The 18,860-nt window shown below is 40.1% G+C and overlaps 1 protein-coding gene across 1 annotated transcript; it reads left to right on the forward strand.

Moving 5' to 3' along the window:
- The first annotated feature begins 209 nt into the window (after positions 1-209).
- Positions 210-15,022, forward strand: LOC122772943 (short transient receptor potential channel 4-like). The gene is made up of 11 exons (XM_044031257.1): positions 210-470; positions 1,184-1,593; positions 5,721-6,239; positions 9,560-9,896; positions 11,045-11,184; positions 11,294-11,607; positions 11,717-11,912; positions 12,019-12,213; positions 12,412-12,453; positions 12,547-12,636; positions 13,203-15,022. The coding sequence occupies exons 2-11, from the start codon at positions 1,222-1,224 to the stop codon at positions 13,683-13,685; spliced, it is 2,688 nt and encodes an 895-aa protein (XP_043887192.1). The 5' UTR covers positions 210-470; positions 1,184-1,221; the 3' UTR covers positions 13,686-15,022.
- The last annotated feature ends 3,838 nt before the right edge of the window (positions 15,023-18,860 follow it).

Below are 18,860 nucleotides of genomic sequence, written 5' to 3' on the forward strand. Positions count from 1 at the left end.
GATAAACTAATTTTAATACACGTCTTATACTCAATTAGCCCCTGAACATGTTGATAAAAAGTATTGTCTATACTTTTGTTCACTAGTAAACAACAACAACGGTACTTCTGGTGATTTGCAGGAGTAAAAAAAAAAAACAATGGGCGCGGTTGTGGCTGAAGCTGCGTCTTTGATGAGCGCAGTTTACGCACAGTCTGTGCCAGAGCAGATTGAACGCATCTCATCTTCGTCTCGTGCTCCGACGCACGCACTCTGCAGAAGACGCTCAAAATTTGTGTCCCTGGAAAAACCTCCACAGACAGACGTGAGGGTGAGGAGAGTGGGGTTTTACACGAGAGTTACTGTGGAGACTTCAGTGATATGATGAGGATCCAAACGTCCGCGCAACTTTCCTTCCGGACTGCCTTCGCCCTGAGTTCTCCTGCGAGTGGCTTATGAGTGAATCCAAAGTGGAAAGCAACAGGAGGACGGTAAAGTTTTCTGTTTATTGAAATGCATGAGGAATTTAACCCTAGATTAAATGATAATCAAACATTCGAAATCTGCTCCATCATCAAACAATTTATAATGCAAACTATATATTAATAACAAGTGTTTTATATTGATTGTATATCTGTACAGATGTATCTGTCTGATAATGTGTATGGTGATAATAATGCTTTTTTTATTGTCATTTTCATAGTTATAGTTCATCTTATTCCTTATTAACTTTTTTTTACTTATTTTATTGCTTATTCTAGTCATATTTTGCACTTGTCTTCCTCTGACTCTTTGCAGCTGTTATAAGTGAATTTCCCCAGTGTAGGATCAATTATGTCCAAGCTCATCTTTATTAGGACTGCTGTCTACACAATAAGAGAATCACTATTGTGTGAAGTGTGGGCCAATAACAGGTTTCATATATACACCGCAGTGTTTAAAAGTCAAGGTATCAAAACCACTAAAGCTTTTGACTTTTCAATTGTCATACTGTGCCAAAGGTATGAGGTGCTTTTAATGACTCATCAAAATAAAGTATCCTGTCAGATTTGGTATCTCACCCCATGCCTAATCATGACAGACAGACAATCTTAATTTAAGTTTACCCTTTACCAATAAGAATACAGTTAATAATTAGCCTGTTGTGTAAAGTTTCCCCACACCTCTTTATTTTTACATTTCCACTTTTCTTTTTATTTCTCAGTCATTCTCATCTGGAACACTGGAAATCTTGAAGTGACAATGTCGCAGCTGTATTATGGAAAAACTGACAACTCATCATACCGGGACCACATCCCCCTGCGGATCGTGCGGGCCGAGTCGGAGCTCTCCGCCCTGGAGAAGGCCTACCTGGGCGCTGTGGAGAAGGGGGACTATTCGAGTGTGAAGGAAGCCCTGGAGGAGGCTGAGATCTACTTCAGAATCAACATCAACTGCATCGACCCGCTGGGCCGCACCGCCCTGCTCATCGCCATCGAGAACGAGAACCTGGAGATCCTCGAGCTGCTGCTCAGCTATAACGTGTATGTGGGCGATGCCCTGCTGCACGCCATCCGCAAAGAGGTGGTGGGCGCTGTGGAGCTGCTGCTCAACCACAAGAAGCGTGGGAAACAGGTGAACCATGTTCACTTCCCTTGTACATGTTGCCTTCAGTAACCTCAAAGCTATAAGAGAAAAAAAATAATTGCAATGGGTCACATGGTAGTACAGTAACTAGCATTGTTGCCTAGATGTCACCAGCTTGGAGAATTAGGGCCTCCAGGTAATCCAGCCTCCTCCCACAGTCCAAAAACATGCAGAGAGACCCTTAATCAGCCGAGTTTGGCTCCAGCCCCCCTGCAACCACTGATATTTAGTAGGGATGGAAACCACTGGATATCGGACAGATTTTAGCTGAGTCATGTTTAGGCTGTTTATTTCTTCTTTTTGGGATAGCAATATTTGTACACAGTTTGAGAATTGTGTCTCCGAAATGACTCAGCACAAATGTGTGCTTCCTACTTCATCAATGGTCTAAAATTACTGTATCAGACATAGGTAGATACTCAATTGTGTGGTATCGGTATCGATATCGGACACAGCTGATGCTGGTTGTGTTGTTTTAAATGCAATTGCAGTTTCCATTTGAAAACCATTCATTGTTCATCCCTAACCCATACTATAGTAGCTCTGTATTCATACTCGACATCGACCACTGATCTTGTGCTCACATATTATGTTAGTTTGCTCAAGGACTTTGTAAATGCTGCAAAGTGCAGCAAAAACGTGTTTGTCATCCATGAATTGAATTGATTATTAGACAGTATTTTTATTCAAAACTACTAATGAGATGCAGTGCAGACCAAATGCCTTTGAATGCTTGTTCTGTGAAGTGTCCTTGGACGCCCATTTTCTGTAGTTTTGACAGAGGTGTCTTATAAAGTGAGACTTAGTGCTGCTTCCCTTTAAACTATTCCACTCACAAGGAAAAGGCACAAAGTACAGACATGAGCATGTGGTGCCATGTATTTGTATTTGTGAGGAAACCTATTATCTGTAAAATGTAGCTAGAATTGTTTTAATTTGGCAGAAATTGAAGCACCTGATTGTACGAAGTGTTGTTTTTCATTACTCCACAATGAGCCATTTATATTGATATCAGGAGCTGGGTCAGCTCTATTACAATAGTCCACAATGGACAAGTTAAATACATTTTGAGTTGTTTTGCTTACTGAAGGTTCCTAATGTCCTTTAATTATTTTTGTTTGGTTCATTTTAAAGATAATTACCCAACTGATAGTCACATCTCTTGTGATTTTAATAGTGTCTTTCCTTTAGTGATTCTTTAACCCAAAAGTAAATCTCTACATCAACATTTGGTGCAGTTAATGAAAAGAGAACATCACTGGTTTTCTTCTTGTTCTCTCAGTCTCAGGCATGGCTGTGAGAGTTTATTTTTAAAACATGTAACTTTTATTTGTGCTCTATGTAAAAGTTGCAGCACTGACACACTTTGATTTGCTGTTTGAGATTGAGTCTTTTCTGCAGGTTGTGCACTGTAAGAAAAGATACACCATATCTACTCAATAAAAATGAGGCAACAGATTACAAGCAATATTATTAATTAAATTTCACAATGTTTGGTATCAAGTAAATTTTAATTAAATGAGACCCTTAATAGTTACCCAATATAATATTAGTAGATCCGAATAGAAAACAGTACATAATTAATTAAAACCTAAACAAAAATATTGAGTTGAAGTACAGAACAAAACAAATACTCAAATAACACGTTTATTAACAATTCACTTTAACAATCCATAAACATGTGTTTCCATGCTTTCTCACCTCACTAAGCCACTAAATGGGATTAATAATGATCTTAAAGAAACATCCTCCAGAAGTGCATGTACCAAAACAATTTGTATGGAGTAAAACACATTAAGTACTTTGAACTAACCACAGTAAAAATGTCACTGACATTAAGATAAGAGTCCAAATCAGTGCTAACTTGCAAACATAGCAGCACTTTCAAATGTGCAATTCTCAAGCTCTGTAGAAGCTGGACATTGTGTGGCACAAAAGTCTGCACTGCAACTACAGTCTCATTTCAAGCCAGAAGTTTGCTCTTGAGGGACTGGACCTTGTTTGACAGCTTTGAATCATCCAGTTCCATGAAATATCAAATCACCAAAATCAATCACCAAAAAAATAAACAAAATTTTTTCATAAATGTTTTTAGTGTACTGTTAAGCTGTAAAATGAAAAATTCTGTGCCATGTTAAGCCTCCTCCCCTCCAGCTAACGTTAAGTGCTGTGGACCGGACATTACCACACTAAAATGAACAGATTTAAGCATGAAAAGAAATAAAATTACGGCGCTAAAACGTAACACTGTTAATAAACTTACTTCACGTATGTTTAAGTAAGTTGCCTTCACATTTGCAAGTTGCAACAAAACAGCGAAACAACAGAAAACTTACGGTACAAGCGCCACACAGGAAGTAAAGCTAACGGAAGTGCGACAAGTGCCGTCCGAAATATAAGATGCTCTTCTAGCGAAGAGCGAAGAGCTTAATGTGTCTAACCTTAACATTAAACCCAATGTACTTATTCACGCCATTTTATAAAAACATACTGAGGATATATCAACACGCAAGGGACGTAGGAACCATGATAGCAACCATGATAGCGGAATGCTAAGCCGTATCCTTCAAAATAAAAGTTTTACTTCGATACATGAATTCTTCTAAAATGTATAATGCAGTGTTCATATTTTATATATATATATATATATATATATATATATATATATATATATATATATATATATATATAGTATATATATATATAAATATATATATAGTACAACAAAATCACAAAAGGCCTACTAACGTACATTAACATAAAGTCTTGGCAACAGAAGCCCACTTTATGTTTCTATTTCTTTGATTTATATTGTAATATAGCCTTCCACTACATGCATTCTTCTTACAAGCCCAGTGATAATAAAATAAGTTGTCTTACCTTTGAGCAATGTCGAAGAAGACAAACATTAACTGTCTGTACTCTCTTCAAATGTCTTGTGGCTAAATGATAGCCTGCTGCATTAAAAAAAAAAAGGCGCACTTTGACAGGAAGTGCTTTTCATTTAAAATTTGCCTGATTACATTAATTTGATTTCACTCAATATTCCGTCTATTTGGGATTAGGTAAAAATAATGCTTATGTTTAAATTAACTACAATGGGTGGATGTTATTCCAAACATTTTTATTTGAAATTTAATTAAATATTTGCCTCAAAACCAAACACACAATTATATTGAATATATTATACCTGATAAATTAATTCAAATCTACATGAGCACAGAATCATTTATTACAGTGTGAGGTCTCTGGTTGGAAATGTATTTTCTTTTCCTATATTTTTATTGATTTTTTTTATCAAACACTGCTGGTTTTCCCTGTAATGGACTTGGTGTATGAAGAGAAGAAATGTATGAAGAAAAAGGGTGTAGTTGCTTCCAACCAGGAAGAGGTTTTTGTGGCCAGCTGAACCACAAGCCATTAGCTGTGTACTTGCTGTTAGAGAAGATGGTTAGAGACACAAGACAGATGAAATTAGACCCATTCAAAGTAGTTGTCTCACTTCCTGTGAGTGGGTTTGAAAAGCAGTGTTCTGTTGTGATCAGACACAGCACATTTCTACTGTGTTCACACTCAGTTTAACACCAATGCCAATAAGGCACGATACACTTTGGAATTGTATTGAATCAAATTATTTTGGTATTCATTTGATGCTAAAATAAAACTATCTATTATTTGTTCCTCATCTGAACTGACGTTAAATTGACTCCTACACTGTAAATTTGACTGTGTAGACTTTATATATCAATGGCTGTAGCTTTCTGGTTTGAAAGGTAAAGCCAAGGAAGTTGGATGGAAGTAGTAATTGGAATGCCATTTCAATGAAAGTCTATGGGAGAAGCAGTCTACTTCTCACTTTTCAAATCTTCCTCAATAGAGCAATAGAGCATCATTTTTGTAAGTTGCCATTTGGAGACAAAGAGACATAGTGGACGTCAGTGTAACTGACAGCTGATATTGTCCAATAGGTGCCTGGTTGATGTCTCTAAACTTCAGGTTTCAAAAACTGTATAGTTTGGCAACCAAATGACTACATCCACTTTCTAGGTTGTGACATATGGTGTATATTTATTTTGTCTGCTCATGTTTGTTTCTCTCTGTCTGTTCTGGAAAAGGTCCCGCCAGTTCTGCTGGAAAAACAGTTTTCAGACTTCACCCCAGACATCACTCCCATCGTGCTCGCAGCCCACACCAACAACTACGAGATCATCAAACTGCTCCTGCAGAGAGGCGTCTCCATACCTCAGCCGCATGCCGTGCGTTGCAACTGCAAGGACTGCATGTCTGGCTCAGACATGGACAGCCTGCGTTACTCGCGCTCCCGTCTCAACATCTACAGGGCCCTCGCCAGCCCGTCCCTCATCGCCCTCTCCAGCGAGGATCCGTTCCTCACGGCCTTTCAGCTCAGCTGGGAGCTGAAGGAGCTCAGTACGATGGAGAAAGAGTTCAAGAAGGAGTACGAGGAGCTGTCGCATACATGTAAACATTTTGCAAAAGACCTCCTGGACCAGACCAGAAGCTCCAAAGAGTTGGAGACAATCCTTAACCACCGGGATGACGTCAATCCTCTGCTCGATGAGAACGGCGGCGATCTGGCACGACTCAAGCTGGCTATCAAATTCTGCCAGAAAGAGGTACGTTCAAGAAAAGTACAGACTTGAGACCTGAGTAAATATTAGCGCGCAAGCACCACATGAAATGAGTCAGCCAATTCCATTCTTTGAACAACAGGGACTAGATAACAAAGACATCGCCAAGACAACCTGTAAATGGCCTGGAAGGGGTGGACAAGTCCTTTGGGAGCGTAGATCAACATGTAATTGCCAGGCTGGCTCTTAGAAATGCATTACAGTAGCACTTTCAGACAGTCCCATGACAATTAGATAATTGGAGATAATGACAGAATAAGTGATGACCATTTCCCTGAAATACAAACTCATTATATTTTAATAGGGGAGGGAGCCTTTTAACTGTCTTTTAACGTATTCCGAGGAATATTTAACGGCTGGATAGAATTCCCAACTTTATGCCCTTTGCTTCGAAAGAGAGCGACCAACAATTACACATTGTGATTAGATACATAATAAAAAAATGAAATTTAGTAAAAGATGTACAAATTTGCATTACTTGCTATGCAGGACCTCAATGTGTAATTATTCATTTAGTATGTTGTAAAGACATTTTCAAACAGAGAGCTCAATGGTTTTTACCCATTTTGGCTCATGATTTTAGCAACAGTAACTCTCAGTAATTGTGCTGAACTGAATTGAACTGAATGTGCAACTCATTGTTGCGAGAATGTTGTTGTTAGCGCCCTTGATTATTTTAGATTGTTATAGAAGATTAGTATTGATGGCTTATGAAAACTAATTAACAAAGATGTGTTAATTCTGAGCAGAGTGCCTGTTGTTTCCTTTAGCAGCAAAAATGTTATAAGTAGTTTACAGTCACTGCAATGATTTGTTCTCAGAGTCTAGAAGATGGAGAGAACTTGGATCCTCCTCAGATGACATGAGATTAGGACTCACTTTTAGATCAGTTTACAACGTTATTCCCCAACGTTATATATATTTACAGACTGAGCCACACGGCTGCAAACATCAGGCAGTGAATAAAAATAAAATTGGAGGTTGCCAGTGAGCAGTTGCTGTGTCCAGCCAATATGTGTACACCGTTGTGTTCGTCTGTGCTCTCATGCTAACAACCACACAAACACTGTGTCCTCACGCTGTGCTTTTCGAAGGAATTGGCTGTTTAGATTCCTGTAAAGAAAAGAACCCAAAGTGATGCAGTATAATCGACTGTGCCGACCGCCAGCACTTACTAGTGGACGTCCACATTATTGATGGTGAAATGCTCCTTTAATGTATTCAGAATTCAGTGCTTCCCTGCTTCCTCACTTAGATTTTCATATTTTATAATAGTTTTTACCTTTGTGCACAAAAGTTTCCCTGGAGCAACTGCATGTGCAGAACATTGTGGGAGATTAAAAATGTTATAATTAGTTATTCATTATTGAAATTTGAGAGCTTAATTTAAGATCACATCTGAAGTGTTTCCTGTGCAACTAACATTCAAATAGAATTCAGTGCTATTAGTTAGTTAAATCATTACGTCCATACCAGAGCACAGCATTAACATTGGTTTTTGAAGTGATGTGACAAGGTGATATTTACCTTGCAAAATTGTCTTCATGGACAGTTTGTGGTCAGATGCCACCATTGGCCTCCAGCCACACTGAGGCGTATGTTTGATTCTGTGTTGCTCGATGATCTCACCAATCCCAGCGTATTGCCACATAGATAGAGTCATGATGGGGAACCATTTGGACATAATGTGGTTAAAGGTGAAATCAGCCTCCATCACCATCCACAGATGGTGTTTATATTAGATCTGAAGGGGCAGAGTAGATGTGAATGGGGAAAACAGGTTTGACATTCATTTGTGCACTTCACTTGTGTAATGGTTCTTCACTTAATTCTTGTTGTCTCTGTCTTTTTGCAGAAAAATGTTTTTAACCTCAGCGTTGCCCTTGCTGTGGATGAACAGCAGGGGGCAGCTCAGGAGTCTGTGTTGTCTTAACGTCTTGTGCCTGGGGCAGTTGGAGACAACAGGGAAACACAATGTGTTTTACATTTGTGTAACAATGTAGAGCAATTTTGGTCCAGACACATTCTGTTTTAGAAATTCAACCTCAGCAAGAAAGGTTAAAAACTGTAACTCCACGAGAACTACGAGGGCTGGAGCTGTGTTAAGGACTCTGACATGTTTGGTATTAATCTCTTGTAGTAGGCCATATTGATTTGGCAAATGATGGTATTTATGTATATAATAGACTGTCCATTGGTCACTTGGGTTCACTGGCCACTTCAGTAGGTCTTCTTCTTTTGGCTTCTCCCTTTAGGAGTTGCCACAGTGGATCATCATTTACTTTAAACGTCCTGCGGATATGCTTCTTTTTAATCTTGCCCATTTTGGTCACTCCCAACAAAAATCTCAGCATTTTCAACTCTGTAACCTACAGCTCCACCTCCTGTCTTTTAGATGTTGCCACCGGGTTGTAGACCTTCTCTTTCACTGTCCCTCTGACACATATCAGACCCTGACACTTGTCTCAACCAGCTCCACCCTGTCTGCAGTCTCGTCTTCACCTCTCTTGTGCACTGTCCATTTCTTTGGATGGTCGACCCCTGTGTCTCACTTCCATTCACGCACAGGAATTCTGTCTTGCTCCTTCTAACCATGATTCCTTTTCTCTCCAGTACAGACCACCACTTCACCAGCCTTCTACCTGTCTCTATAGATGACAATATAATCTTCAAACATTTGTCACTTTATTGGATACACATAAATGCATTTATTTATTCTGGTGTGGTCTCCTGCTATAATAGCCCATCTGCCTCAAATTCGACAAGTTGTGTGTTTAGAGATGACCTTCAGCATATCTTGGTTGTATGATTTTGAATCAGTCTGACCATGAACACGACATATTCATCCCGATAACTGCAGCTGACTGGATGTCTGACCATTCTTTGTTTGTTCTTAGAGATGTTTGTGCATTATTGGCAGCCTCTGAAATATTCAGACACGCCTGTCTGACACCGACAACCATGCTATGTTCAAATTAACTTAGATCGTATTTCTTCTTTATCCTTATGCTCAGTTTGAATTGAAGCAGGTGGTCTTGTCCATGTCTGCATGCCTAAGTGCACTTATTGCCATGCGATTGACTGGTTAGATATTATCAATAACAAGCAGTTTAACAGGTGTACAAAATAAACTTGCTGGCGAGTGTATAGGGACGATTTGGACACTTCTATGATGACTCCGACTTGTACACCGTGTACTCAAAACTCCACTTGGACACAGGGTTTAGTGTCACAATAATGGGGACGTGTAACTGTTCTGTCTCTGAATGTTTTTGTTTCTCTCTCTTCCTGTTTCTTTCTCTCAGTTTGTCGCTCAGCCTAACTGTCAGCAGCTGCTGGCGTCTCGGTGGTACGATCAGTTCCCTGGCTGGAGGAGGCGCCACTGGGCAGGAAAACTCATCACGTGTTTCGTCATTGGCCTGCTATTTCCACTGTTATCCATCTTCTACCTGATCTCTCCAAAGAGCCGCTATGGGTTATTCATCCGCAGGCCTTTCATCAAGTTCATCTGTCACACCGCTTCCTACATGACCTTCCTCTTCCTGCTCTTCTTAGCCTCGCAGCATATATCTTTTGCAGACCCGAACTTTCAGGGCCCAGCTCCCACCACTGTGGAATGGATGATCCTGCCTTGGGTGCTTGGTAATGCGTAACAAACACAAGCAGACACAAAGGCCATTTAAAGCTATGTTCATTCTGCTCTGAAAAAGGCTGCCATCCACACTACCTCAGCATTATAGAGCCCCAAAAACAGAGAAGTTGGAAAAATGCAGGTGGCTTAGTTTTCAAACAATAATGCCACTACTACTAATAATACAATGGTTTCATGGCACCTAAGGAAACCATACAAAATAATAAAAGCAATGTAAGAGTAAAATACTCACACACTATAATAACAAGAAAATCAAAGACAGAGAAGTTAAATACAGAAGACAGTGAGGGATGACAGAGTGTGGAGATATTTAAATCTTGTATGCTAATTTAAACAGATGGGCTTTTTGTCTGGATTTGAAAAGTAGAGGAGATTCTGAGTGTCAAGCAGAGGGGACAGTGACAGTGTAGAGCTCACTGTCATACTCATAGCAGTGATATTGTAAAGGGGGAGGAGGTAAATAGGAAAAGAAGGGGTCCCAGGACAGAGCCTTAGGGCACACCAGTGGTAACAGGGCATGGCTGGGAAGCTGGGTGAACTGAGCGCGTATTACCTGAGAGGTAATATTTTAAACCAGTTTAAACACTGACCCGCATTCATTTCCTGTTTGGTTTTTATCAGCCGCAGCCAAGTGGCAGCTGGTCCTGATGTCACCTTTAAGGCATCAGGATCTGTTATTTGATCGGTGCTAGGTTGACGGCCCGGCAATCACACTGGTTCCCACTCATGTGTGGAAATGGGAACGCCATTTACAAACTGAACATCATGTTCCATGAAAAAAGAGATGGAACTTGTGACTGAGACATTTGCTCCTCGGGAAAATGTTTAGTGACTTTATGAATCAAGTGGGAAGTAAAAAGCAAGTTTTCTCATAGACTTCCATTCAAACAGACATTATAAATTATGGCAGTTGGATACAGATTACTTCTGATAAGAAGCTGAAATACTCATATGCTTGCAGAAGGTTTTTTAAATGAAAATGCTATGGAAAGGTAGCACGTACAGTATGTATGTAGCCTAACGGTACACAGTCGTCCCACGTGTTTGACGAGAGTCAATCAGAAGCACTTAGTATCTTCTCAGCATGTTGTTTGGTGTCTTGTGTTGACCATGTCTTGTGTTTGTTTATCTTTCCGAGGCTTCATGTGGACTGAGATCAAACAGATGTGGGACAATGGTTTCGAAGACTACTTGGATGACTGGTGGAACTTATTGGACTTCATAATGAACGCCTTGTATCTTGCAACCATTTCTCTGAAGATCGTTGCCTATGTAAAGGTACTGTATATGTTACAGAGGAAAACGTTTACTTTGATAATGTTGCATTACGGCATGAATGGTTGGATGACCATGTATTCATCATCTTCCTTATTTCTTCTTCTTACAGTACAATGGCCCCAAACTCAGAGACAGCTGGGAAATGGGGCATCCGACTTTAGTGGCAGAGGCTTTGTTTGCCATTGCCAACATCTTCAGCTCTCTGCGCTTCATCTGCCTCTTTACTGCCAACTCCCATCTGGGACCCTTACAGATCTCACTGGGTCGAATGCTCCTGGACATCCTCAAGTTCCTTTTCATCTACTTTCTTGTGCTTTTAGCATTCGCCAATGGCCTCAACCAGCTGTACTTTTATTATGACACAGATGTGGGCAATAAATGCAAGGGTATTCGCTGTAATATACAAAACAACGCCTTCTCAACGCAAGTTCTTGGACAAATTGTTCCTGACAAATTTGCATGATCAATAATTAATTTCTTCTTTTTTTCTATGTAGAGATGCAGAAGGTGATGTATGTTGTTTGCTTTGCAGGTTGTTCGAGACTCTGCAGTCATTATTTTGGTCTTTGTTTGGCCTGATTTCCCTCTATGTGACCAACGTGCAACCACAACATGAATTCACCGAGTTTGTGGGCACCACCATGTTTGGCACATACAATGTGATCTCCCTTGTAGTGCTGCTGAACATGCTAATTGCAATGATGAACAACTCCTACCAGCACATAGCTGTGAGTAGTGTGCACCCTCCCTTAGTTTTACGGAATAATTTTTCTTGTTTTCCCTCTGAAAAGTGTTTATCTGTTTTGATAAATTGCTGTTTGTTACTCTTTCCAGGACCATGCAGATATAGAGTGGAAATTTGCAAGAACCAAATTATGGATGAGCTATTTTGAAGAAGGGGGGACTTTGCCATCTCCATTTAATATAATACCCAGTCCAAAATCAGTCTTTTATCTATTGAGATGGATAAAGACGTGCTTGTTTAGGAGACCAAGCATAAAAAGGCTGGAGACCTTCGAATCTGTAGGGGTAAGGACTTTGGAGAGATCAATCTGGGTTGTCACCACTGTATGCAATTATTGATTTATTCAGTCTGATGTTTTTGCCTTAAATGAAGACCTTGGGAGTAACTTGATTGAAAATTCACATGGGTTGACCTATTATGAAGGAAGTGAAAGTGTTTATTGTTGCTTAGTTAACTGACCTGTTTGCTTTCTTTAATTGTAGACACGTGCAGCCAGAAATGTGAGACTAAACCACGAGTATCAGGTAAAAAAGACATTTACCATACAATTTCCAAAACCTTTCTAAACATTTATAAAAACATTTAAAAAATAATGTGTGTGTGTGTGTCTGTTGTAGGAGGTTATGAGGAACCTTGTGAAGCGGTATGTGGCTGCTAAGATCAGAGATGCCAAGACAGCAGAGGGGCTGACAGAAGAGAATTTCAAGGTCAGTATTGAAAATCAAATCCGCAGTTAGTTACATGTTTAGCGAGCGAGGAGGGCGGGTTGGTCGGGGGGGATTTGTGATGCATGCCATCGGGTCACGTGTCTTTCACGGCTATTGTTTCTGTCGAACCAGTGGCACAGTTTCCGGAAACCACTCTTATTTCTGGAAAGGTACAGTGGAGGAACTGCAGTATCTTTTCATCAACAAAGAAGACTGAAGTTGGATTAGAAGTAGAAGCAGAAGTAGTAGAAGTGTGTTAAAACTCTGGATGACCACACACACCACAGCTAAAATGATGTCATCCATTTCTGAAACACTTTCATGACACCAGAAAGTCACTAAAATAATCATAATAATCCATCAAAATGTGTTTGTGTCATGTCAGTGTGAGTTGACTCATCTGTGTGTTGACTTTGCATGTATTTAGCTGATTATTCCTGTTTTTATTCATATTTTTCTTTCAATAAAAATACATTCATTCGTAAAAGTAACACCTATTGGCTATACACAATGGTCCACTGCTGCATTAGCTATGTTGTTTAATCTCTGGTTCTTGATTATTTTAGGAGCTTAAGCAGGACATCTCCAGCTTCCGCTATGAAGTCATGGGAATGATGAAGAGTAAATCTCTGGGTAGGGCAGGAAGTAGCGTTGCAAGCTGCACCATGGCATACCCCGGAAACCCGTTCGTATACTCTCCCAAATTCCCCACCGATGAGCTGGATCAGAACCTGAATGTGTTCGATACAATCCTGTCCCCGCCACAGAACTCAGCATCCATGTCCACTAACAGGACAAACAATGGTGAAATCACTCTGTTCACTATTGGACAGACACGTCAATCCAACGATGTCTCAGAGGCGGGGCCTAAAAAACGCAAAGAAACGTCTTTGTCGGCAAACAGTTCAGGAGGATCTGGTGGACAAAAGATGGGGGAGGTAGTTGTGGAGGTCTTACAGACGGTGCAGAGGAACATCCAAGCGACTGAACATACTTGCAAAGAGCACGTCAAGGAGGTGAAAATGGGGCAAAAAAAGCAAAAGAAATAATCCCACCAAAGCGGAAATGAATCTTCTCAAAACTAAAGAGTGCTGTAGTTGTTTTCTGTTAAAATCCTGCATCAGATCGTGTAATGATATGATATAACGTGCATTCATCTTTGAGTAGAAAGACAAACTGCTGAGTGAGGATGAGGATGACCTGGTGACTTGATGCTCAGGGACTTACCTCAGTATGGTCCACCTTTGACCTTGAATACTTAGTTCTGAAGAACAAAGACACCCTGTTGCCTAATCTCTAATCAAATGCCTTGAACCGTTTACTGAAAATACTGAAATGTGTCTTAAATCTGTCAAAACGCAATATACTGCTTCTTATATGTATGTTGATTGTATCTGGCTCTTTTTGACTGATTAAAAAACTAAAACGAAATCAGTGAGTTAGGAACATTTTACTCCTGCTTTTCTTTGAAGCGGAAGAGATGATGTCAGTGTAACGATGAGGTTTGTTCTTAAAACCTCCTCAGCTGCTCTTCATCACCCTGCCTGGCAGGGAGAAAGAAAGTCACAGACTCACATTTTCTTGGCCCTCCTTTAGTTTTATTAAGGCACACTTAAGTTGCGACACTGTTTCAAATCCACAGTTGCATTCACTCATTGCCAGGATCATTGTGTTTACGATGGATGGAGAGTTGGACGGCTTTGTCAAGTCTTCTCCAGCACTCTTCTTGACAATGTCTCAATGTGTCAAGAGCTGCAATCTGTGGTGTCCAATACATGAGGAAAAAGTTTACCTCGTGCTCCCTGAACTATTTGATCACAATTTGTGACCAATGAATCACCGCCTTGTTATCTTGAAATATGCCCCAAAACCAGGCAATTAGCTGACCTCATCGTTTTTGGACATATAACATTGTAGAACTTCGAACTGACCAAATGAACTAACCTCAGATCAAACACTGCCCCTCGGAGGCTTGTATGGTCTAAGCCAGGGGTCTCAAAGTCAAATGACCCGAGTACCCCACTGAGTATCTAGATTGGTCAGCAGGGGCCAGTCATACAAGCCAAAAATGATATCACCATAATATCGAAATTATGATATTAGAATTTCAAAATAAAATGTGTGTTTTGATATGGAGCGATACATAGTTCACAAAAGGAACATATTTATGATGCAAAATTAAGCTATTAATAATGCAAAAACATAAAGACATAACTGGGCCGCATGAAATTGAATTTAGTCAAATATTACAGTATGTGACTTTTTTTGGCCAGGTATTGTACCCGCAAACTCAAAGGCCAATGGGTCCTATGGCAATGTCTTGCTGTTGTGCAAACATATAATGGAATTATTCTACAATCAAATAAAAAAAGTGTGTCTGACTTCCTTTGCTGGTCATTCTTCTCTTTTGTTTGTTTTTTAATGCCGAATTGTCTGGTGACAGCAAGTGGCCAAAGGCGACATGTTTCTAGGTTGTCTGTAGACACATTATCTCCAAAAAAAAAATATCTTCACATTTGGCACAAACAATCCCTTTTTTGTTATTATTATTTTAGAATAACAAAGTTATTTGAATTTGTGGTCAAAGGTCATGGTCAGTAATGGCTAGCACTCTTGCCTTTGCAGCAAGAAGACCCAGGTTTGTGACCCGGAACAAGGGCCTTTCTGCACGGAGTTTGCATTTTCTCGTTGTATGTGCGTGGATTTTTTTCCATGTTTCCTCCCGCAGTCCAAAAACATGCATATTTGGGGATTAGTCAAATTGGACATTCTAAACTGACCCTGGGAGTGAATGGTTGTTTGTCTCTATATGTGGGCCCTGTGACGGACTGGCAGACCTGTCCAGGTTTTCCCCCTGGCTTTCGGCCAATGTCAACTGGGATTAGCAGCCCTCGCAACCCTCATGTGAGTGAGTGAGGTCAGGGTCACTGTGATGAATCACCTTGGTTCTTGGCAGCACATCGTCTCAGGAGAACTTTGAGGAGTTTTTGCCAAATTTGGTTAAAAAAAGTAATTGAGAACACTGTTACCTCACAAAACATTGTTTGCCTTACACTTCCTTTGGTGTTAGGTCTAATCTGACTGACCTCTTTCACTCATGATAGATTGCCCCACAATAACTGTTTCAACAATTAAACATGCTGATGCCCAATTTCAATGAACTAGTGTAGTAGCCGTTCAATGCGTGTCAGTTTGTTTGTCGTGACTTTTAAAGACCCGCCTCTTGTCCTTGGCTTTCACTTCAGGATGAGAAAAGTCAACCCGGAGACTTTTATCTAGATTTTGTCATTTGACTTGACTTGGCTTGTCAGGTGAACCATTGAGTAGGTCATTCAACTTAGTCAAATCAGATCCCTGTCTGACTGCCATAAGAATATTAATGGGGGGAAAAAATGTTATGTTCATCCAAGAGATGGGAAACACTCCCATACACACATAATCCTCATCCACAAATCTACAACCCCACCCAATGATCCACATCTCGCTCTTGTGTCCATGTCCCTATTACATACACATGATAATACAATACAATATTCCATAGTTTTTAAGAGCATCATCAAAAACACAGTGATGATTTATGGTTAAGATTAAGATAATGCATGATCTTAATCTTTCAAATTTGGGCACAGATTAACTAGGACTCACAGATTTCCTGTTTTTAGGTCTGAGCAGTCAAAAGTCACCGTGGCCTCATAAAATGTATTTTTAACCACTTGAATATTTAATTCCTTTTTAGGTCAAAGAGCACATACTGTATTAGAGGAGTCTGGAAGGAAATTGTGTAAACTGAAACTGCACTGGTGAAGCCAAGGCGTACAACCACTGGGCTGTAATTACTTCCACCGAGTAGATTATGTTTTTGCTGGCGCGGTCGGTTTTTCTGTCTGCGAGCGGCATAACTCAAAAAGTTAGGAGGCGATTTTGATTAGATTTTCTTCGGGATGTAGGTTATGGCACAAGGAAGAAACCATTAAATGTTAGTGGTGATCTGGATGTGAAACTGATCGGGCTTGGCAGAGGTTTGCGCTCTCTGAGTGTTTTGTCTGGAGTCCTTGTTTTGTTTTTCCATTTCCCTAATTTGAAAAATAATTTGGAGCGACTCTTGAATCTAACATTAAGAAAAGAGAGTCGCTGAGTCAAATTAGGCGAAGAAATAAAGTGGAACCGTTGCACAAAGTGGCTTTTTCTGTGAAGAGCTGAATTCTTTCCCTCTTAGCGTGTTTACTGCGGAGAAGACTTGAGTAAATAGTTTATTACACTCTGGCTGTTTATTGGGTGATCTAGTGGTGCACAGTTTACATCAACGTCCTCCCTCTGGGAGATTTTTTCTTTTTGTGTGTTTTTTTTCTTCGGAGAAGCATAACTTAATACACTTCCACTCTCTTATTTGCAGGAACAAATGCAAATTTGGTGCATTATTCACATCTTGCCCGTTCAGTCTCTTTGCCTTTGAGCAATAAATAAATCATCGCACCTCGACGTCTCCTCATAAAGAGCGGGCTTTTACACAACTTTCCCACAACAAGTGATTATTGTTTTGTGCATTTCACATCATAGTTTCATGTCACTAAAGAGCAGTGAAAGAATATTAACTACAGTATGTTTTTATTTTCAGTTTCTAATGCATTGTGTTGTTGTTGTTTTTTTTATCACGGTTTAATTATACTTTATACTTTAACTGCCTTTTACAAGCTGATCCAGGATTTTACATAAATTATAAAGCATTTTTATGATGTAAGTTGTGTCCAGCTCTTTTTAATGGTTTGGTGATTCTGTTGAAGAATTTCTTTTTTATTTTCAGACTCCTTAGGTATCAAGCACCCTCTAGTGATGTGTTCGCATATAAAGGGAGTTATTGCAGAATTGTGGGCTTAATAAGGACAAACAATGGCCTCACTGTATCGACTGTGCGCGCCGGCTGTGTTGCTTATACTTTTAATGACTGACTTTGACTTTATTTCACAGTAATTACAGTCTCTCTATAAGCAATCTGTTACCGGTGGTTTGCTTTATGGCTGTTATTCTATTGAAGTTTAGTTACTCAAATAATGACACTTGCACAGTCATGTCAGCCTGATGCTGTAAGCAACCTGGGGTGCCCGCTGAAGTCCTCGGGTTACTGTTGCCATAGCAGCCGTGAGCAAATCACACGATCTATAGAAAGCCAATCACTGGCTGCTTTGGGGAAAGTTTTGTAGCCCCCATGTCTAAAGAAAACACTTTAGATTGCTGTTGCATTTTTTTGTCCCCTCCTCACATTCATTTCATCCTTTTAAAGGGAGTTTTTCTTCGCAAGATACAAAAGAGAGGAATCTATGCTTTGGATGAAAAGTTGCTTCATCCATTCTTTGTGGCACAAGCAGCAGTGTTTGTGTGAAAGTGACTGATTCAGACAAAGGCTGTTCTCATTCAAGTGTAAATGTCACACTGCTTTTATTTATCGCCGTGGCGAGCTTGTCAGTGTCATTATCGGTCCGTGCAGGCAAGCGTTTGAGAACTGGCTGCTTTGCTTGAATCTTGAGATTGTAAAGTTAATGTATTCCAGCCTGTGCTGCTGTTGTGAAAGTGTCGCTTTAGTCTATATGATTTGCCTAATAAGCCGTTATCTGCCGTTACACGAAAACAAATATGTAGTTACACATGTGAGGCCTGTGGTGTCTGAGCCCAGATCTGTGCTGCAGTACTGGATTGTGTCCATTTCTGTCTTCTTTTTTTTTTTCACAGTCCACTGACTTCACTGACAAAGAGTACATTACTTGCCTGTTCACAGCTGGAACATCTGGTTTGCCAGTAGGTTTTAACAACATGTGGTAAATGGATTGTGTAAGTGATGCCACCTGTGTGCGCTGTTGTGGGTAACAAAGCACTGCGTTAATGCGCAAAACTTTCACACCTTGTGATGTTTTAAACGGTGATTTTCAGCGTTATTAGAATGAGCTATTTTTACACACACACACCAATTAGTGATTGTGAATTTGACCTCATCTAACACATCTTTTTTTACACACTAGTAATGAACACACACAAGCCAGGCACAGGAACATATCTGCACCCGGGGAGCAATGGGAATTGGGTGCTTTTGACCTGTCCTGTCCGGCGACCCCTCCTGTGACAAGCCCAATTCCTGTCCTCTTGGCCATGAGCCTCACAACTATAGCAGTTTCCATGTGTTTCAAGTTATTACCCAGATTAACTGTTTTTGTCCTTTGTTACTTACATATCTA

This window comes from Solea senegalensis, linkage group LG8, assembly GCF_019176455.1.
Source record: "Solea senegalensis isolate Sse05_10M linkage group LG8, IFAPA_SoseM_1, whole genome shotgun sequence".
Taxonomy (NCBI): domain Eukaryota; kingdom Metazoa; phylum Chordata; class Actinopteri; order Pleuronectiformes; family Soleidae; genus Solea; species Solea senegalensis.